This window comes from Corapipo altera, unplaced genomic scaffold (assembly GCF_003945725.1).
Source record: "Corapipo altera isolate COAL_440 unplaced genomic scaffold, ASM394572v1 58, whole genome shotgun sequence".
Lineage (NCBI taxonomy): Eukaryota > Metazoa > Chordata > Aves > Passeriformes > Pipridae > Corapipo > Corapipo altera.
In genome coordinates, this window is record NW_020884898.1 from 6,952,999 (window position 1) to 6,976,525 (window position 23,527).

The 23,527-nt window shown below is 36.7% G+C and overlaps 1 protein-coding gene across 1 annotated transcript in view; it reads right to left on the reverse strand.

Annotated features, from left to right (window-relative positions):
* Nucleotides 1-1,135: 1,135 nt before the first annotated feature.
* Nucleotides 1,136-23,527, reverse strand: part of NCAM2 (neural cell adhesion molecule 2) — a 277,252-nt gene continuing 254,860 nt past the window's right edge. Inside the window, exons 16-18 of the mRNA XM_027648691.1 lie at nt 17,497-17,701; nt 13,004-13,123; nt 1,136-7,404 (exon numbers count right to left, since the gene is read on the reverse strand). Of these exons, the coding sequence (XP_027504492.1) occupies nt 7,293-7,404; nt 13,004-13,123; nt 17,497-17,701 (437 nt within the window). The 3' untranslated portion in view covers nt 1,136-7,292. The remainder of the gene's footprint in view (nt 7,405-13,003; nt 13,124-17,496; nt 17,702-23,527) is intronic.

Sequence of the window (23,527 nt, forward strand, 5' to 3'; positions counted from 1 at the left end):
AAGTAACGTCTGAATCACATGAGAGAATGATATATTGTGACAAGGCTGAATTTTAAAAGGTTGAATCTGTTTCTGAAGATGTCATACATTATCTTTCCGTTATCAGTAGTTTGCAATAGTTGCATTTACTGCTCACCTGTAAATTAAAGGGGGAACCTCTCCTGCAGACAGTGCACTGAACTGATTGACTCTCAAGATACCTGACCTAAATTTGTGCATCATTTGAGGAAGTCTGTTTGTTTTCTGAGCAAGAAACATGACTATATGAAAAATTTTCTGTAGTGGACTATTGTTAACAAGACACTGAACAAGTTCTCACCCTCAGTTTTTCAATACAAAGAGGTATTTTTGTTATTTGTTAATGCTGCCACTGACACTTAGGGAAACACATGCCTAAGACATCTGCAAGGTCAGAGCTGAAGGGTGTGTTGCAGGAAGAAGATACAGCTGTGAAGATTTTGTTGGGTAGAACAATATATTTCTCTTATATACGACCCCTCCTTTCTTAGGCTGGCGTGGTTTTTTAGAGCTTAGGTGGCACTCAGAAAGCTGATTCTTAGGCATGAATACACAATCTAGTAAGTTCTCTTAGGTTTTTATTGGTGGTAAAAAGGAGATTTTGCTCTGCCATTTCAGGGGAGTGCCTGGGCTGTATTCTCTGAGGTGTGCTTTGCCCATCTTCCATCTTACTGGAATACAAACCAGCACTGCAGCATTGCAGACTATGCCCAACTTGTTACCATCAGCTCCTGGTGGTGCTAACACAGTTACAAGACTTTTGGAAGATTCAAGGTTTGGCAAAATAAGGAGGCTTCTGCTGATAATATCTTTCTCTGGCTAAATATATACGAAATACCTTTAAAATGTTGCACTTGTATGGAAAAAAGGAATATTATCTATCAACACTAACACTTAGGGGGCTGATCATAATGGGCCTCAAGCTCAGGATGCTACAATAGATGTATTTTGACAGAAAAGAGAATAATAAATTGTAGGTCTGTGTGAGCATTTTTCAGTACTTCTATAAAGAGGGTAAAATAATTGATATGTTTCTTTTTGGCAATGAGACACCTAATGAATCAGACATCTTGACAGAAAGACACTTAGCAAAAATAAATGTAACTACAACACGTCATTAAAGTAAAAGTATCTTTACTATTAATATACAAATGGTGAAGAGTGACAAATAATTGATATACTTTAAGCCATACTTTCAATGTCTTTCATAAATACAAAACCAGCATCTGCGATATTACTTCTTTTTACAGTATAGAGATATATATATATACACAGCATTTCATAGGGACATAAGATTCTGAAACAATAAACAAACTAGCTCCAGTGGTAGCTAACTTATCAATATATATTTCAGGTGGCATATATCGCAAGTGGGCTGTTGACAACATGTGGAATAACAAAAACAATATATGGTATGCTTTAGCTTGTACTGTACACAGCATACAAATACGTACCGAGTGCTCATTGTAGCAGGAAAGCTTTTTTTTTTTTCTTTTAAAACCTTGTCTAAGTAGTTAAAAATTCTTAGTGAGAACTCTACACCACGAGCAACAAAATTATCTTCTGGGGGGGTTTGACTGCTTTGTGTATTTGTCACTGCTCTATAGAGGCTCTGAGGGTTTGTTTTCCCTTCCTCCAACCCTGCATTTTACCTTTTAAAATAATGCAGCCTAATTACATGGTAGAGCTAAAGGATACAGCAGGGTTAATGTTCCCTCTTCGCTGGTTTTCACAGCTCGCAGTGCCCTGCCTTTTGGCAATGCCCTTCAGCAGCCTCTCCTGCTTCAGTAGCTCCCCATTTCCCCTGTCAATGCTAATGAGAGGTACTCCCGGTATCCAAGCCCTCTCTTGGCTCATTCTTTGGCACTCGTTCTCTCTGGAAGTTGCTTTCCTGAACTCTGTTGGCACTGCATCTGGTCATCCCGCCCGCGCCCGATCTCACCTGTGACTTAAAAGGTGCCAATACAAATTTGGCAATAAATATTTATCTCATTTCTCTGGGCTAAAAATGGCCAATATTCAAGTTTGAAAGTCAAACATCATGAGGCTCTCAAAGCCTGTTAAGAGAAAAGATAGACTGCTCAACTGTAATTTCTCAGAACCTGATCCAAGGCCAAATTTGTAAGGCTTCTTTTTGGCTCAGGTTCAAATAAATTGATATAAGAACACATCTATATGTGCAGTAGAAATACTTAAAACTTATCACTTAAGATCACTTAAAACTTAGTGAGTGGTTTCCCCCCACTACTAAAGAACTGCTGTCAAGTGGACAGGCTACTTCAGGAACTGATATGAAAAAATCTGAAAAAAGGGGGTGGATCCTTTTAAAAAAAAAATTATTTAGCTATGGTAGATTTTCATTGATCAGAACAATTATCTGAACCTAAACAAAGGGATTTAAGAAGAATCACTAATTTGTAGAATGTTTTCATCCTCACCTGAAGAAGTGTCACAATCACAATGAATTATTTAAAGAGATGTTTTCTTTCTGGACATATGGTAAAGTATTGGAAAAAAACTGTCATCAGATATTCTATCACCATTTCCTGATCAGTACAAACACCTGATAGAAAAACCCCCTCTGTGCAAAATGTTAGCAGGAGCCTGGTGGGACATTTAAGTTCCACTTACACCTAGAAGCAACTTAATCAGCTGAGGACAAGCAGAGCCTCACGGAGGTGGATGGATGGATGAAATTCAGGCCCTGCTGAAGTAATTTTGTGTCTTACAGCCCAGCAACACCTGGATTACAGTGTGGCCCGTTCTACAGCACCCTCGGCACCCTCCATAGGTCAATTCATAACAGGGGTCCTGAGCTTTTCCAGTAAAAGGCCTTTATGGAGGTCCTTTAACTGGGAGTGAGTATCATCCCTTAGACACAACTACGCTACCAAGATGTTAATTCCCGTGACAGCTTACCCAGTGATGGTGAGGCTGCAAATGACTGCAAAACAAATGTTCACTCCAGTTTTTCTCCAGGGGTAAAATGGTGGGAAGATGCTCCACATCAGCTTTCAGATTTGAGAAAAGTTTTTAATATTTTAGGTCTAAGCACTTAAATAGAACTAAGGAGACTTTCTGTCTGACTCTTCAACTTGATAAATTGGTCAAAACACCCCCGCACATCCACCATGTGCTCCATCTACTTGAAAGTTTTCAGCAGTAATACACCCACTATGACCCTCCGTGGAATTGTGATCTCAATTGATTTTTTGCAATTTTTGTGTTTAAAGTATTTACGTGACTTGACAATAGTATCTCCAGTTTAATGTCACGGTAAAGCTTTCAATTATTTTAAACAGGCTTTGTAGACAAATTATTGAAGATTTTTCTTTAATAAAGCAGAGTGGCATGCTATCAAAAGGCACAAATACATTTCCATTATCTGGTCTAGGAAACAGAAAAAAAAATGGCATGATGATTATACTACAGTTTGATGATTGGCACTTAAATAAATAATAAAAGTAATTACCATCATAAAAAAGAAAGCCACTTTTTTTTTGGATGAACATCAATGCAGAGGCTGAAGACAGCAGGTGGAATTTACTATACCAGGGACTGTTGTCAAACAGCCTGTGTAGATGATGGTCACTGTGTAAATACGTTGTAAATATCTATGAAGAGATAGAAAGAAGGCCCAGTCCTGCAAGTTCTCCTATGAAAATACATCCATCTTCCTGCTCACATCCACCCCACTGGTGTCAGTGAATTGCCATATGTGGGGTGGGTTCAGCCACATAAAATTTCTTGCAAGACTGAGGCCTAAATAAATTAATCTTTGTCACATTAGGCATTAGCATCACCAGAATAGTAAATATTTTTAAAACCACAAAAAAACTTATAAGTCAAAAAACCCAAATAAACGAACAAAACCAAGAAAAACCTCTCCAGGGTACATTCATATACTAAATTGTAAACTATTAATTAAAACTTTGTTACTATTGTGGTAAATCAGAACGGAGGTCTACTAAAAAAAAATATAACAAGGAGTCCTAAGTAATTTTACTTAATTGTACTCCTTACCTTTTTTGTTGAAAAAAGATTGTCACTGCCACATTTCATATCAGTAATAATTTCAATGGCTCCCTCCCACCCTCGTCCCTGGAGTATGTTAGTGTAACAATTCAGATTACTTTTACAAATAGTTATATTTTGTCAACTCTTCTGACAGTTCATACTAACACTTAAAATTACTTTTAGACATTAAAAGTGACATTTATACAGATATCTCTTTGTTGTTTTTTTTTTTTTTTTAGTCTAGAATAGGAAAAGGAAATAAACAAATGTTGTTATTTCAGTTCTACACATATCTTACAAATTACTATGAGCTGTCCCTCATTTGGAAATATTTGCAAATATCAGTGTTTTTCAGCATTCATTCGTAGAGTTTGGCTTTCTCCTGCACAGCACAGAGTCAAAGCACAAGAGATTACCTATTAATCCACAGACCAAAAAGGTATGCTTGGACAGTCCATCAGGAAATAGAACTGTTTCATTCTCAGCCCTCACATAGCCCAGCTGGCAAGAGGCATAACAGCAAGAAGAAATTAAATACTCCTGGAAACAGCTTTTGGTTTGTAAACCAATATAATGGGAAATGCTTTTACTTCAAATACTGAAATAATTTTGCGGGATATTTTGCTTGTAAAGAGTAACACAGGCAGTGTAAAGAATAACACAGTAGTAATAAATGTGCTGACAAGATCTCTTAAATCTTCTAATTCCTTCATATTGGAATTAGAGGCCATATTAGATGGAAAAATAAAGAAGAAAAAAAACCCCACCAAAATAGTCCATGATTTTTGTGTATGTGTGCATAAGTCCAACTAAAGAAGTACTAAAATTTGAAATGCGTCTGCAGTTGAGCCTGGACAGTGTTACTTCTGCCCACATTGTATAGGCAGCTTCTTGTGCAACTGCTGAGGCTGGCTTCAGGAAAAGCACCATTTGCCTGGGGAGGATTGACTTATGTGGATATGCATGGCACCACCTTACTTTGTGATAGCAGGTAGAAGATCAAGGATGTCTCCTACCTTCATCCTCACCCTGGAAAAAGTATTGTGTGAGAGGATGTTCAGCCACACCAACCGCATTGTTCTCAAGTGCTGGAATTGCCCAGGTCCCTTCCTTGCATTTTGATAGAGCAAATACATACTTTGTACAAAGAATATATATTCATATATATAAATAAGACAACTGGTTCTCTTAATTATAGGTTAGGGGGCAGTTCAGCTCACTGTGTACTCAGAAAGGAACAGAACAGAAATCTGACAGACAAGCAGCTCTTTGGAGGTACTGCCTGCTCAGGATGTGGGAACAACAGTGAGAGGTCATAAAGGAATGTTTTCATCTTTTCTTCACTCAGAATTAGTGCCTTAGCATTAAGAGAAACTTCCTTACAGCAATTTTGAATTATTATCTTCCATGACTTTCATCTCACATTGCTATCCCCTCTTTTCACTTTGGTACTAGTTTTGTAAGAGCTTGTCTTCTTGGCCTAACCACACCAGTGGCATGCCTCTGTCCTCAGCTACTTGGTTCATTGCACATATTTCCCAAAGTGAGGAAAAGTTGTAAAAAAACCCCATAAAATAACCTGGGTTTGAAAAATAAGAAAGATCTAATAATTAAATATATCCTCCTCAGCTCTTTCAAATGCACTTAAGCTTGGGTTAACAAGAAGGGTATTATGACATTTCCCTCAAATTTAAGGACATCCTTTTACAATTCACTTTCAGTTTTACTGCACAAAAGACAACAAGTGTAAGAACTTCAAATATGAGCAGAATTCAGATATAGCATGGACACAAAACAATTTGCTGAGCAAAACTACACTTAAACCTCAGGCATGACTTAGATGTGGAAAATCCACAAAGTACTCCACCATTTACTCCTGACAAGTAGAACTTTTCAATCTAGTTTTCTATATGGTTTATCTACTTCTTCCAAAGCAAGACTTTGAAGAGTTTGGTAGGTGTGGATACTCTATGTTGCAATGGAAACAAACTATATTGTTCCAATTAGTGATTAGTCAATGATACTAAATACGAATGAATTTTGCATCAAATAAATCTGTCAAATTTCAAAGTGGGGCATGTTGACCAGAATAATAAAAAGGAATATCTTGAGGAAAGCTTAACAGGGAAAAAAATGAATTTGGTTGAATATAAGACTGCATTAAGTTAATAATTTAATACTGTTCCTAACTGTTAAGGCAAAGTCTGCCTTTCCATCTGTTCTTACATCTTATTTGTTAAGACAAAGAGTATCACAAAGGAAATCACAAAGGAACAACTGCTGTTTCAATAAGGCTAACTTTAACGTTTTATGCACTGATTTGGGGAGAAAATGTATCTATTTCACTAAAACACAGTTTCATCCCCCAACTAAATGGTTTAAACTAAGAGCAAAATGAATATTCTATATGTATACATATGGTGGGACAAATATTGTAACTTTTCATTTGAAGACAAGATTATGATTAAAAACGAGTTTTCTTTCCACACCTTTGCTGCATTTTAGTTCACATGTGACCTCCAAAACTTTAATATAGAAAACCTGAAGCACTGAAAATCCAATCCTGGAGCCTTTCAGAGTCACACTCATGTAGTTAGGATGAGGCCAATATACCATTACAAAACAGTTACCAATTTTATTTATATCCATATATACCATCATGGTTATCAGCTTTTCATTTTACTGTAGAACCCAGGTGAAACTGCAGGTGGACTTGCCTTTGTGTTGAAGAGTGGTTTTTTTGTTTACTTCAAGTGATAATCACAGCTGGAATGACTACTGAGTATCTGCCAGTGCTAAGGTCTTAAAGGTTATACTGAAACTGTTTTTCTTTTCTTTTCAAAGGCAACCTAAACTTTCATTTTATTATAAATGGAAATAAATACAGTAGCATATGGCACTTTATGTGTGTAGCTTGCACTGTAAGATCTGGAGAGACCTAATATGCTGTTTGTGGCTAGGGGTGCTCTGCAACTTTTCTTCTAAATAGGCATAATTTTTCACAAAATAAATTACAGTTCTTATTCTGCAGATTTGTCAAATTTATACCATGGGAGTTGGTGTCAGCAAAACTACATACTAAAACCATTAACAAAAAAATAGAAAGAAACTGTAGACAGGAACTGTTTCATTATATGTACACACGTACTAACTATTCCAAGCTTAAGTTTCCCAAGAAATTAAGGTCAGCTGTAAAGTTTTGGTCACGGGATTACTTCAATCCAAATGCATTATCCAGACAGCTGTAGTTTATCTTATTATGCTTTGCTGTCATCTTCTTTTGACTGGATGATATCATTAGCAACTTTGATTTCTATGGTTTCTGGATTTAAAGCTTCTTTGCCATTTTCCTCCTTTAGTGGCAGTTTCCTATCAGAAAAAAAAGAGAAATCATGATAAGACATCAATAACACAATCTAGAATTTAAGTCTATAATATATGTATGACTTACACAGTTCACAGTGTTTCTAAAACCATAACTTATTGAAAATAATATGTAATTATTTTATTATGTGCACTGGCATTCTTTACTTTTAAAGAAATCCATGTTAACCTTTTCTATTTCTACAAAGCCATGAGAAGCTAAATGTCACATGATAAGAACATTGCTGCTACCTAAAATGCAGTTTCTTCAATAAGACAAAATTAAAAACAGAATGTCAAATAACTTGACCCAAGACAGCACAGAGATATGTGTTCCATAGGATACTGTGGAACACCTACAGTCCAGCTGTAGGTGGATTAAACTCTTTTTTAATGTCTGTTTCTTAATGTAAATTCAGTTGTATACAAAAGAAGATTATAGCAAGACATAGGTAAAGAACTTACAGTGCATAGTTATTTAGAAACTTCTATAACTTAATTTTCATAGATCACACAATATAGCTTCATTAATAACTTACAACTCTTCTAAGACCAACTTAGTGAAAACTCTAAGGATTTTTATAATGCTTAATACCAATGGCAAAAGAATCCCCACCCTTTCGAATGTGATTTCATTCGAAAAGATCTTGAAAATCATTGATTTCTTACTGCCAGTAATTAGCTATCAAAAAATATAGCTGCCAAGAAGATATATGGATTACTGAGATGTTCCTGTAATAATGTCTCCTGGGCATAATAGCTGTTAATTGTGATTCCAGTTCGGGTTTGCATATGTCTTTTTTATTCATAATAACTGTTAAATCTTTCAGTAAATTTCCACTGTGATTGCTTTGATGTCCCAAAGAGCAATAAAATGTTCAAAATCTGTCTGAGGAATCCCTTAGGAATGTCTTGTAATAACAGTGTTTAATGACAGCAAATAAAACAAAACAATACCCAAATTCCCAGCCTTATGAAATTTAAGCCACCTGAAAAGAACTAAGAAAGATGCTGTTTATGTGGAGGTTAAACGGTGAGCACAACCCATATCTGAGAGAAATCAAAGAAAAGACTAACTTGTTCTGTTACAGTAAAATACATGGGGTGTATTATCAGCTGTCTGGCTCTGAGCACAGAGGGAGGTCCCTACTAATTGAGTGTTTCCCTTGGCACACCCAAGGGAAGCAGATTTCAGCCCACAACAGGACGGCTGAATGAATAGAAACAACAGAATCAACACAAACATGTTTTTAACAGAGGATTAGACACTGGAGCAGAGGAGGCGCAGCTCGTGAGATGCATTTCAGGTGAGCAGGCACATGTGTCAAAGATCTGATAAACTACCATTAAAAAAAGGAAAAAAAAATCTAATTTAATCTAGTTTTAATAAGGGCGCAGTAATTTTTCAAAAGATGGTGCTGAAAGGGAGGAAATATTTAGTCAAAGTAAAAACTGGGCAATTGACAGAATATACTGTGTGGAAATTTAAATAAATGGGTCAAAGTGGATTAAGACTGTGTTACAAATAATTTCAAATTACTTGAAATAGGAAGGTTTGCTAGAACCCTATTGAAGGATACAAGGCATCACTAAAATCCATGTTCATACAAACATTGTGATCAAATTAGCCTTGGTTTACATACAAATGAGGAATAACAAAGAAAAAAGGACTATGAACAAATAAAAAATTTTAGTCCTCAAAACTTTCTTTGTCACAAAGTCCACGCAGCACTCTTTGACCTTATTGTCTTTAAAAACTTGTGGTGATTTTTTTACATGATGTGAATTATGAGTACAGTTATCATTAGACATTATTCTTTTTGACTATGACAACATTTTGGGATTTTTTTTAATTTTCGCCTCCATTTGTTTCAAATATTAATTCATATTTAATCTTTATGAACAAATTCAATAAATTTCATCTTTCCATTAATTAATTCAAGTTTAAATGTTCTACTTACACCAATTTTCATACACCTAGTTTTTCTTTAGCTACATCTATTTGAAATTATTTTATATATTTCAGCTGCGTAAACTAATCCTTTCAAATCTTAAAACATTTTATAATAAAAGCCTTTTGAGAAAAAAAAAAGTACTAGAGAACTTTAAAAGTTTTTTTGCTTTAATCAGATGCTGGTTGCAATCAATCATTAATAATATTGACTTCCTCTAGCACTGCGTGTGGTCTAACTGCAAATGTCTGCTGCTATTACCCATACAAAACTTTAACTAGCATGTTTACTTTCCTATTTTAGAGGAAAATGGCTCCATTTTAATATTGGAATTTACCCAACTTCATTAATACTAAGAAATATTCAACCAATACTGGAAACACAATAATGTCAGCTAGGAAGGTAATTATAGTCTCACATTGCATGTGGTATTTTAATCATATTACAGAAGTGTGATATGAAATGCACTGCTTAAATTGATTTCCTGCCAGAATGATTAAAACTTGTTGACTTGCAGGTAAAAGTGCTTTGAGCTAATCTGTCACAGAAGGATTCCAAACCTGGCTTTGACAAGATTCTTACCTGAGATAAGTAAAACATAGACTGGCAAATGATATACTGAGCAATACAATGAAAATTGTTGTTGTAAGAGGAAGTAATCTCTTTACTAGTTATTTCCCACAATTACTTAAATTGCATTTAAGGTTCTGAGTATAATTTGGCATTATTCAAAATAATTCAATTAATTATTCAAAATATTTCATCTAATTTAACCTCAAGGCTTATCTTGTATACATTTAAAACAGCCAGAATTAGTCAGAATGCATCCCATCATGTGTGAACAGTGCCTGCCTGGAATGTCCTTGAAACTTTTCTTTCCTGCAGGCTAAGCCCTTCTCTCCAAGATCGCTGCTGGTCATCCTCAGCCTGCCCAGCATGTGCCTTTCTGGCTGTTGTTGGAAACGTGTCTTTGCGTTATTCCTACTGAGAGACTGACTTCTTCTCTATTGCATCCTCCGTTAGTGGCATCTCACTCGTGCTTCTCTGTTTTATTGGTTATGACCCACATCCAAGCCAAAGGTCTTTATGTGTTGCCCTAGTACCAGTGGTGTCCCTCCAGGTGTCCTGGTTGCATGGTGCTCTTTTCATCTTTAGTTTACTAAGTGGCACTGTCCCAAATCTTTAGCTGACCTCTGTCCTGCTCTGCCTTCAACTGCTGCCTTTTGCCATTGGTTGTGAGGGGAAAAAAATACCAAGAAGGAAACTGTCATTATTATTAATATCTCTTAGCAGTCCTATTCTTTCAAAGACATAATACACATCAAAATCCTTATCAGTTGTTACTATGATTTAATTTCAGTGGTTTTTTTCCCCATGAGAACAGGGACTGATTATTTCCCCCTCCCCTAAGATAATAAAACATTTTTGATTTTAACTTTCTCATATTTCACTCCTGTCAGTTGTTCTAAAGATTGTGACAAGCAGAATGAATGTAACTGGATTTTTCCTGGTATCATGTCCCCTGCTAGATGCATCTCTTTTGTATTTGCAAGATCTAGTGCTACAAATAGTCTTGAAACCTGAACAATTGTGGCCCTGGTTCCTTACCCACTAACATATTCTGTGATATCCAAGGCCTGCTAGACTTGTACAGTGTTTACAGCTGCATTCCCCTGACTCTTTAGATAACTGTGGGTTCTCCACTGTGCCCCTCATTATAAATTTTAATATGAAAAGCAAACATATCACTAGTCATTCAGCAAATTCCACAATGATTTAATTAACACAAGTTTAAAGTCTTCAGGTACAGGTTCTTCAAAGAAGTATATGGCTTAATGTGCAGTTACTTAACACACTCCTTGTTTACTACAGATGTCAATGACAGCCAGTAAAATACCTTTTTATTAACAGTTCTGGCTTTTGCAGATAATGGCAATTTAGATAATGGCAAAAGAAAAAAAGAAACTGTTTTATAAGAACGCCCTCTCCTTTTAAAAAAACAACTGTGACTTCATCAAATAATGATCAGGTAAATTTCTATATTTATTATGTCTTTGTAGCCCTGACAGCTTTACAATCTCGTGAGGTAGGAGATTTTCATAGTACATGCAAAATGTTAGGCTCCAACCAAAGAAACTTGGAGGTTTCTTTAATAATTTAAAATCAATCAACTTTTGAGGCACAGAAATTAAACTCTTGAGCAAGCAGTTCATGCCCTTTAACACCAGTATTTGGGCTCTCAATAGAAAGAATGGTACTGTCATCACCTTTATTGACAAATTAGTTTCTCTTCAAGCTAAATTTTTAAAGAAAAAAAAGCATTGGAAGCTCTCATTGTAACAGAAAGCTTAGCAAAATACCAGCTCGCAAATTTATGGTCCATCTAGGTATTGAAAACTGTTGCTCAGGTACAAACAACAGCCACTTTGCCCAATTTAATCTGTTCCAGGGGCTGCATCAGCAAAAGAGGAGAGGACCTGATTGTCAGGACCCCGGATTCCCACAACTGTGCTGTGGGGATCAGCCTTGTGCTGATTCAGGAGGCAGCTGAAGCCTGCGAGCGTGCGTGAGAACTGCTGCAGTTTCTGTGCCGAGAGAAACTTGCAGGGACTGGAAGGGGGCACAAGGAAACAGAGCAAAGCAGCTGCCCTTCAGCTCAGTTAATCCAATTACACCATGAGGACTTAAATACTCAGCTAAGCTCTCAGTGAAATGAATGAAAGCAGGAAGGGGCTACCCTGTGAGGAGCTGGGTTTCTGGGGCACAGGATCATTGTACCCTACCTATGGGATGTGTGTGTGTCAATCTAAAGCTATTTGTGAGAGTCAGGAGATTCCCAGCATGGTGAATAACTTCTGAGTGGGTGGTAAAGATCAGCTGTGACCAATTTAAAAAATCCTTGTACTGCTCAGTCACCACTGCAGAGTCAGGAGAGCTTGGGGAGTAAGGTGGCTGCAGGTGCTGGGGCTGTGAGGGAAGGCAGTGTGGGCTGTGACTTGCCTCCGCTGGCCAAGGTTCCCCTCGGGGTTTGGAGGCTAGCCAGGAATGGCAGGGGAGCACTGGGGCAAGCTCTAGTGCATTCTGAGAGCCAGGGAGCACAGGAAAAGCCTTGTCCTGAGCCTCCAGCCCCAAGAATGCAACAGGCAGAAATGGGAGCAGCAGCAGGGTGCCTGGTCCATATCCCACCAGGGCCAGGGCTGGGCAAAGGCTGCTGATGAGTCTGGACCTGTGTTGACCAAGAACACAGGAGTTGCTCCTCAGGAGTCAGGGCAGCAGGGAAGAGCAGAAAATTTCCCTGGAGGCTCATTAATCTCTGAACAGGTGGTGCTGTAAAGACACACTGCAGGATTGACTCTGTCTGATGTTGCCACCCAAGGGCTGGATAATGCCCAGATGTGGTTGTACTCTGGGTCACAGAAAGCAGAGAAAAATGTCTCGTGATATCTTCAGCCAGTATATGTGGGGTACCGTGATTTAGATGGATTATTGTAAAAAAACAAGCAAACCAACCAGCCTCACACTCATACACTGTGCTGCCACAGCAGGCCATTCTGGTGATACTGTGGATCTCCCCCCAGACTGAAGGAAATCCAGTCCATCCATGCAGCCAAGAGGAGCTTGTGTGAAACTCCAGGGAATATCAGCCTACTTACTCTGGTTCTGTGAGGGGAGTTGTCTCATTTGGCTCATTTACTGGACTCCCATCTTCATGATTGGTAATTCTTTCATCCTCTGTTCTCATTTCCACTATTGGTTCTTTTGATCCATCTTTCCTAAAAATTATTAAAAGAGTCTTAGTCTCTTATCATCATATTAACCATATACATTGCACCTAACGAATTACCCAGATCCCTGCTCTCAAAAGTTGGCAAAAGAAAGGCAGAACTAATTATCAGTGACTAACACCACCAAGACACATTTAACAGTGTGTTCCCAATTCCTTGAAGTCTTCAAAGCATCCTGTATCCATGGTTACTTACCTAACTCTGCAAACATGATGAATTAGCATCTCAAAAGAGCATTTTGCTTATGATTAATAATACGGCAACAGCCTCTTCGTGGGAATAGATGTAAACTTCCCTAACATAGTATAATAAATATAGGATTTGAAGCCTAGTTATACTTGAAGTTTTCTGGCAGTGTTAAAGAGTCATTATGTTTGTATACACACTGCAGAAGTGTGCTTTAATCTCCTGAGATTGTGACAACCCCAGCTGCCAGAGTGGCGTAAAGAGCCCTTGTGTGGTAAAAATCTAACCCCTTCTGCTTTCACTGATAGAAAAAACTGTTTCTGTGTCATATTTCCCCCCATTTAAGAACAAATGCTAGTCTCTCACATGTAAGTAAATGAATAACCATTGTGCTAATTAGACAATGGATTATAAAGAAGATGGACCAGCGAGTATTGTCATTGTGTTTTGTTGGTAGTCACAGAATCATAGAATAGTTTCGGTCGGAAGGATCCTTTAAAGGTTATCTAGTCCAAACCCCCTGCAATGAGCAGGGACATCTTCAACCAAATCAGGTTCCTCAGAGCCCTGTCTGACCTGACCTTGAATTTTTCCTGTGATGGGACATCCACCATCTTTCTGGGTAACCTGTTCCCGTGTTTCACCTTCTTCATTGTAAAAAAGTCCTTCCTCTTGTCCAATCTAAATCTACTCTCTTTCACTTTAAAACCATTACCCTTGTCCTATCCCTACATCGCCTTCTAAAAAGTCTGTCCCCATCTTTTTCGTAAGCCCCCTTCAAGTACTGAAAGAATGACAAAGGTCTCCCTGTAGCCTTCTCTTCTCTAGGGCTGAACAGCCCCAATTCTCTCAGCCTGCCCTCATAGAGAGGTGCTCTGTCCCTCTGATCATCTTGGTGGCCTCCTCTGGACTCACTCCAACAGGTCCATGTCCTTCCTGTGCTGGGGACCCCAGAGCTGGAGGCAGCACTGTGGGTGGGTCTCACCAGAGCAGAGCAGAGGGGCAGAATCTCCTCCCTCTCCTGCTGCCCACACTGCTTTGGATGCAGCCCAAGACACGGGGGGTTTCTGGGCCATTGAGAGCATTTTGTTGGCTCATGTCCAGCTTTTCATGAGCCAGAATCCCCAAGTCCTTCTCTGCATGGCTGCTCTCAGTAATATGACCATGATATGGAAATAACTGGTCACTGCTACAGAATTATTAACAATACTTACTCATTAACAGAACTTACTAAAAGTATTAAGTAACTTGCATATAATTTTACTCTCAAAAGGTAGATCAAAGTATACCCAATCTATATTTATTTCCAAAAAGAAAACCTCTTTCCATGCAAATATTTCATCTCTATTCCTGTCATCAGATCAGGAATTGTATCCCAGAACTTTCTCAGCTGCAGTCTGGAAACAGAGGGTAACTGAGTTACAGATGAACAATCACTTTTATATTTAACAGACTATTTTCTGGACCTTTGATATTCTAGCGAGCAGTCAGTCTGCAATGGGCTACAGCAAAGACCTGGTTAAACGCTTCTCTAATTCATGTCTCACATTTTCATATAGTTTCTGACAAAATAATCGTTAAACTGTCTTTTGCAACAGGAACTATCTAGAAAACTCTACCATCTTCTGGTAGGTATCCTTAAGGAAAATCTTTGTAGGTTAATAAGAGTTTAGCACAGATACAGAAACTGACTGGAGAAGAAACAATGGGTAGAAGTCTTAAAGATTGTGTCTATTAAAAAACCCTAAACAAACAAAACCCAAAACCCCCAATCCTGTATGTGCTTATTCACCTCTGCAAATGACATTTCAGACACACATGGATTCAAAGCTCATTTTGGATGATGCAGTAAACTGTCATGGCTACCTCATATCTATGAAAAGATTACGGATTTAAGTTGGACTGGTGGAGGGACTGATAAGTTCTGCTTGGTTTTTCAATGTATTTAGAGTCTTACAAACATTATTGCATGACCAAAAACCTAAAAAACATATTATTCATGAGCAGCATTCACATACATGTGCAGAATGTACAAACTGTGTAACATTTTAGAATTCCAAAGAAGAGAAAGTGATTTACAGGAAATGCATTATGTCATTTTTGTTCTAGGTGGCTGTGTGTATGTTACATGCATTGGATCACCTACATTAATTGCATATGGAACATAATTAATTACTGTATATATATCCTACAACCAAAGTGTAACCAAGAACCATACCACAAACCCGCTCAAAAATCCAGAATGCAAACTGACATATTTAAAATGAGGAAATGTCAGTGTATTTTAGGGAATAGCTGTTAGCATGAAATAAATTCAAATTTTGATTTTTCAAGTCTGTCCTGAAATTTTAGCCTGACAGTTTATTAGTGCAGAGAACAGGCTAAAATAAGAACTGTCACAAGTATTTTAGGACCTGACTGACTGAAGACCACTCCAGCAATGAAAAGAAATATAGTTAAATAACATAGTTGTTCTTTTAAAATACGTGTCATGGAAGAATTAATATTAAGAGACCAGCTTTATGCTTTCCTGGGACAGCATGGAATGTCATTTGGGTATGATGTTGATAACAAGGTATAAACTGCTGTCAAGTGACATTTGCAGCTTTATTTCCCTAAGGTCTTCCTGTTCAGGAGGGTCTGTACACCAATTTGTACTTGGTCACTCCTTGAATGGGAAATTAAAGCATAAACTGAAGTGCTGTGCTCAACAGGAAAGGACAGCTGAGCCAGAGCCAGAAGCTTCACATCTTGATTCTATTGATCCAGACAGGCCGGTTTCACACAATAGAAAAAATATCCTTAATCTTTCTCTTGCTGTAAGATGGGGAGAACTAGGAAACAATTATTTTATGGCATGACTTCTATTCAGAAGCCTTATTTGATGGGAGTAGTCTCTGCTTGCTTACAACTGGTTTTGTTCTATGGAGCTGTTTGCAAAAGGGAACCTCTTTTAAGAAGAAACCAACCAAGATGTGTAGTCAAGTTAAGGAAGACACAGTCTGAAACCCAAGAGCCAGAATTAAAACCAAAAAAAGGCTTTTACGCCTCCAGTACTGGCAATGGGGAAACCTGTTACAGCTGTGAATAATGAAGGCTGCAAAATCTACTCTGCTCTTACAGGCACCTGGGGAAGGACGGGATCTAGGACGCTGCAGGACAATAAACTGTTATGCCTGACTGCTGGGAGAGGCACAGAGGAATTGGACCAGTAAATATTAATCAACCACACAAAGACAGCATTCTTTCATACATTACAGTGTATGCATAAGTTGTCTACCAGATGAATATAATCAGGAAATTAAGCATATTTTAGTAAAAAAATGGAACTGTTTAAAATAGAGGACCACAAATAATCCTCTTTCCAGGTTACATATTGAAAGCCCTGTAAAGGCTTGGTCTCTAAAGTATGGTTATTTTATGCAATTAGTAGTTGAACTGTTTTGCCAGAGATCTCAGTATCCACTCTTAATTAAGGGACCATATTTGCACATAAATGATCAGTTCATTCACCTTTGTCTGATGGAGTAGCCACTACAGAAGGCTATTTGTGATAATTAGGATTGTTTATTTCCCACTCATGTTTAGCAACCATTGACTATTGTTACGAAGAACAATCACACCACCATTTCACCCACATCTAATTCAGCATTCCTACTTTAAAAAAATCAACAATACCTTTCATTCTTAAAGTCTCTGGGCAAGAAAAAGGATTTTTTCCATCAAGTGCTATATCTGAGAAGAAAAATTCTTTCATGGATTTTTTAAAACACTACATCCTTCACTCTCAGATTTACTGGCACTGTCACAACCATATGCTGAGGTTTTGGGTATTAGCAGTTTAAAGATGGATTTGCAGAAATGGAGTTAACAATGATCTGTTACCTGCTCCTCATGAACCAAATATGTGCTTGTAACTAATACTGCATTACAATTGATTTCCTTTGTGTCAAACTGGACAAAGAGGTCATCCTAAAGTGAGGTACGGTAAATTCCTTGTGTCTCATTTTTTCTTTTAAAGGCAATAAACAATTCTACACATTTCCTTTTCCAAGTAATAGAACCACTTTATTAATTCCCTTTGCCACACCACAAAATGGCCATAAAGTCAATATAAGCTGGACAGCCAACTTTTTCTTTTAATGATGTTTCCAGCATATGTGTTTAATACTCACAAGTAAGCAGCCTTTCCTTCTTCCAATTCTTTACTTTTTCCACTTGAACCACTCTTCTTCCCACAGATCCTCCTGGTGATGCACATTAGCAATCCACATTGTCGTACAAAGAAGCAGCTTACATCAGTCACAACCAGGATTAATAAAAGGGCTGCCACTCCCAGGCCAATGACAGCACCGAGTCCAAGACCATTAAAAAGAGTGTCTTGAAGGAAGGAAAATTAACACTTATTAATAAAATTAATCCTAAAATAGCATTTTCTAAAGTTTTAAAGCTGTTGATCAGGAGACTAAAGGATGTTTAGAAATTAACCATTCAGAAATTACTGGGAATAAACAGTCCTGAAGATTAAGCATGAATATTACCTGATTAAAATCACAAAAAACATTTTCTTCTGCATAATACTTTCCCACTGCCAAAATTCCAATATGGTCAAAGAGCATAAATGGCATTATTAAATAACAAATAATATCTCAACATTCCAAGATTGAGAGTATCAGTAAGCAGCCTAAAGAAAACATTTTAAATGCTCAACATAATAATAGTTGATACAAGCTATCATTTTCTACATTTCAAATATAATTATGATTCTCTGACTCTAATTACTGAAAGATTTAAGAGAGTGCCAATAGAGTATTTATTCTTGAAAAGGTCATTTTTTGAATTAGAGTAAAAAAGTCTTCAGTCAAGTTAATTCAAGCTATTTAATCTACAAACAGTTGCACACAGTTAGTCTATAATAAATTAGTATGAGGAAAAATATGCATATCATTAAATCATTATAAGGTTAGGACCTCATTTAGTTTAGTCTTGTACCTTGAAAATGCAATCATTCACTTCAAAATAAACGTATTCTACACTTGATCTTGCTTTCTGTGTTTGTATTATGAGACTTGATGCTTAGTTAATTTTACTTCATTACAAAACTCAGAAAAAAATTATTTTAATTTTTTGATTTGGTTGATATTTCTATAACAGACAGCAATACTATAAACTCTGTTGAATAGTGTGATTTTCAGGTGAACAACCACTGCTGTATCTGTGAACTCAGATGACCCTTATACAGGAGAAGATTTGAATCTGATCAATAAACTATGGGAAAAAAGCCAGCTCAGCAATGGTTCATGTACCAGCTAATTCAAGAGGCTGTCACCTGGCTCAGAAATTGGCCAGTGACAATTGCCTAGTGTGATACTCTGTCCTGGAGCAAACTCCAGTGGATGTAACAGAATATAAATAAATAAATGGGACTACTTTAAAATATCATCTTCCTTTTCTTTCTCTTCCGCCTCCCCAAAACACTGTGGATTGTTTTCAGATTAAGCATAGCATTCAAGCTTTCATTTTTCTGCTTAACTAATTTTAATATCTATTTACCATTTCAAATATATAATTTGAAAAAAATTTTTTGCAGGCTTCTAAATAGATAAATATTCATTCTTAGACTAGTCTTAGTGTAGGACTCTGAAATGGAAAAGTAAGAATTGTTTTCAAAAGAAGGGGAGCATTTTACTTCTATGCAATTGATTTCATTATCTATTATACAGGTTGTTTTATTATAGAAGTGTTCTTCACAATGTTATTATGCAATAAGCCAGAATTCAGTGTAAATATTTACATGGATGGATAGACAGAAAAACAGACACATATTACTTCAAAGTTATTCTGTTTTCTTCAGAAAGACTTAAAAAACACTACATAAATTACAAAAATAATGGTGCAGCAATGAAATAAAGTAACATTTATGCATTGCTCCATCAGCAATGTTGGAAGTTTGACATTTCACATTAATTCATTTTCTTCCCTTTTTTTAACCTCAACATTCCTAAGTAATTACTATAATTTCTGATACATCTTCCAAAACTTACTTTATCCATACATCCACCCACCTATTTGATGACTTCTTTTGTAAGCTTCAGTCATTTTTATTTACCAGTCTGAATTGTCAGGAAAGTATAAGTGGATATTCAATTCCAATTTATTGAAAAGATCATATGTTTCAACTGACAAAATACCAGTAAATTCTATAGAGTTCGGTTTTAGAGACCTTATACTGTGAAGTTTTCATCTCTGTACATTCTTGACCACTAAACAGAATGTGGAGGAGAAAAATCCATATTTTAAAAGGGATTATTTGTTGGGTTTTTTTCTGGTTTATTTTTAGGATTTTTCCTTATTTTTAATGCAGTGTTAGGAGTTCTTTACTACGGGGAGATACATTTTTCACTGCTGTGAACAGCATTTCCAGTGTCACTGGAACATTGTGAAGTGGCAAGCTTCCCATCCCAAATGACTCAGTGACAGAAAAGCCTACACAGTATTTTCACTGTCAAGTGAAGGAAATGTTTACAGTAGCAATATTGCTCCTTTGTATAATACTTGCCATAGTTGAGGGGGAGACTCTGTTTTTCATTTTTGATCTTCTTGGTACATGTGAGACCTAAGTATTTGACTGTTACATATTTTTTTCTATCTCTTCGTGATAGATAATTTCCTTTACATTCAGCATTCCCCATCCTTACCACTGCCTAACCTGTCTCAAGTCCTATTTTTCCTACTTGAAACCCACTTGTTCATACAGATTTCTGTTTCATAAGTCTGATTTCTGAATAACGGGAACATGGTCACATCCTGTGGTGGGGTGAGGAGCATGGCTGTTATCACCCTTCTGACCTGTCTGAGGTTCTTCATTTACTTTTTTCTTCTGAAGAAACATAGAAATTGGGCTGTCTTGTGTTTTAAAAGTACCTATGTTACAGTTTATTTTTAGTCTTAATGAAAACATATGCAATTAATATTTTAAAAGTTCATTGGTGGCTTAATTCTGTTCTTCCTTAAGATTTTGTACTTTTCTATCTGCTCCCACAAAAGTTAGTTGTAAAACTAAAGCCAATTACTATTAAAGCAGGGTTAGGCCTCTCCCAAATGCTTTCAAAAATCATATACTAATATATCTATGGTTTCAAGACAATGTCAATTTTTTTCTTAAAACTTTTTGTTGTAATGTTATAATGTTATGACATCAACAGAAGTTCTAATTCTATGACTGGAAGTAATATTAATGTCATACTACATATAGCCTTTCCACCAACTTTGAAAAGAACCTTTGTTATCAAAAAGTGTTGCATTAAATTAAATTTGGTTTAACTTTACTGCAACAATTCTTAAACAATGCAAAACGAAAGTTAAAATAAAGAAATGATTTTACACTTTTGGTGTTTTTTAGTGTTCCAGTATATACTAAATGGACTCAAAATACTAATTCTACTCTGTGATCTAAAATAACAAAGTATTTATACATTTTGCAATTTTTTTCCTGGTTGAAAACAAACTTTTTTTAAATCATAAAAATTCAATGTTAATGTGAGAGAATAGGTTCTTAGCAATTTTTTGAAAAGAATTATTGTATACCTGACTTAATAGTCTAACCATAGGGAGCCTTTTAAAGCACTGCTTGGAGAAAAAAAAGTGTAAGTTCCAGAGTTCTGAGCAAGTTTTAATTATAATTTGTCAAAAATATGCTAAATTTAAAATGACATGCTTTTTGTTATAGAGAATGTGGCATGAGTAATATAATACACCTTGCCATGATAATGAAGGAAACCGACAACCTTAAAGTCACTTCATTCATCCACTTCTTTGAAAAAGTGCTTATCAATGAATACTTATGGAAATAAGATCTAAAAAAAATTCAGAAATGTAATAAAAAAAACCCTGAAGCAAGTTTATATAAATGTCACGAGAAGTATTGGAAATGTTCAAGTTCTCACTTGTTGAATATTTCTAACAGTGTCTAATAAAATAATTGAACATTTTTGCAGAAATCATTATTTTATGGGAAAGAGCAACGGAGAGCTTTGGCAAGTAATTTTCCAGTGAAGAGAACTAAGTGGAAAGATAAATCTTCTGGCCCCTCAAATGCAAATTCAGATTGAATTCCTTTAAGGAGTCTCCATTGGATACCCTAAAGGGAAGCAGGTCTAGAGAGTCACCATCTGTACATGTATACAGAATCACAGAATGGTGTTGGAAGGAACCTCAAAGATCATCCTTTTCCAACCCTTTGCCACAGTCAGGGACACTTTCCACTAGACCAGTTTGCTCAGGGCCCCATCCAACCTGGCCTTGAACACTTCCAGGGATGAGGCATCCACAGCTTCTCTGGGCAACCTGCTCCAGTGTACAGGTATACATGGAATACTTCATACATGGAAAACTAAAGCTATTGCTTCCTCATAAAGTGACAGGAACTAAATAGGCAACACTGGGATATTCAGAATGACGTTACATCAATGTACGTTCTTGGAGGTGACAGAATTTCTCTGTACTCTGACAGAATCACGTTCTATATATTCAGTTGCTGGTACAATAAAATAATAGTTGCAAACTTTGTAATAACTAGTCTGCTAGAGCAGGGAGGTTGGACAAGATGAATTCCAGAGGTCCCTTTCAGATGTTCAGTGATTTTAATTTTGTTGCTGGAAAAGAAGCAAGTTAGCACCTTCTTTTGCTTTTCTTCCCTTCCCCTCCTCCTTAGCAGACATGGATTAAAGTTAAGATGAAAGATAGATAATTCTACATAGTCCCCACCCTTTTCCAGTAATTTAAATTTTTAAGGAAAAATGGCAATGATGTAAAAGACTTTCTGAGCTCATAGGGAAGCACCTGGCTGCTACATATGCATGAGTGCAGGCATATCGTGCATTTTGTCCTTTCTTTCAGGTCAATCAGAAGATAAAGTAAGAAATGCTCTCAAGCTGAACTAGTTAAAAATTATGAACTAGAGGAGGAATTTGAACATACTGCACTGGGAGGAAGGAAAAACATACTCTTGCTTGTCATCTTCTTGAGCTGCACTGTTGTACTGACTCTTAAAAGGTGCCCAACCATAAGAATTGTTTCTGCACTGTCTATGAATATTGTCTTAGATTTTATATCTGATCTGGAACTTAAGACTGAAAGGCTTACAAATGCATATTCTAAATCAAAACCTCTAAAAAGACAGAAAACATAGATCTTAAAATTTTGTATCCATTGATGAGCATCCGAACAATCATAATGCAGTACCAAAAAATTAAAGAGCTGTTTTCTACCAGTAAATAATATGACAGTGGAAGGGCAAGACAAGTGCTAGAACAAGCTCTGCCAAGCTAAAGGTTTAGAGATGGGAAAAAAAAACAACAAGCAAATGGATTCACATCTGGAAAACAAGCCTATCATGAGAAAAATAACAATGGCAAAACCCAAAAGAATTCATCAGAAGTGTTACAGAATTCCAAACAGGTAACATACATCTGTAGCACAGGTCCATCCCAGATATAAAAATATATACAATATGTATACAAAACTGTGAGGTGTCAGAGGCAGGGAATTGCAAATATTCAAATTATGGCTTTTCATTATATCTGATACCTATATTTCACTGCCTTTTAATGCTTTGCATTTCCTTGAATTGAAAATGGATGTATCTATATTGTGGGAGTTGCACAGCTTTGCTCATTGCCTGTCAGAGCATCTTCCTCCTTCATTTTCCAGCAGGAAATCTCCAAGAGGGCTTTGACAGAGCTGTTTTGTGCTCCAGCTCCTTTACTTTGGCTGACCAGGATGCAAGGACTTTGTGACACCCATCAAATGAAGAATGAACTCTATCTTGAGTAGCATGTGAAGGTAGCATGTACCCAGCTTTTTTAGTTAGATTGGCATGATGCTGTAAGACTATAAATTAGAAGAGGAACAATATCTTAGCTTTGTCCAAGAGCTTCCTATTACTAAGCACTCCTGTTCCTTACTGAGATAAAAATCACGGCAGGCAAAAGGGAATAAAGACCACAACCTGTTTTTAGCAATTTATACCAATAAACTGGGCTTTTAAGCCAGGTAAGTGCCCAGCAGCTACATGTCTACCTTCAAATTAAATAAACAATTCACTGCATTTGCAACATCAACTTGTAAAAAATTAATATGATTCTGTACAACATTTACTGGGGGAATGGTCGATGCAAAAGAGAACGTGACAGTAAGTATTATTCT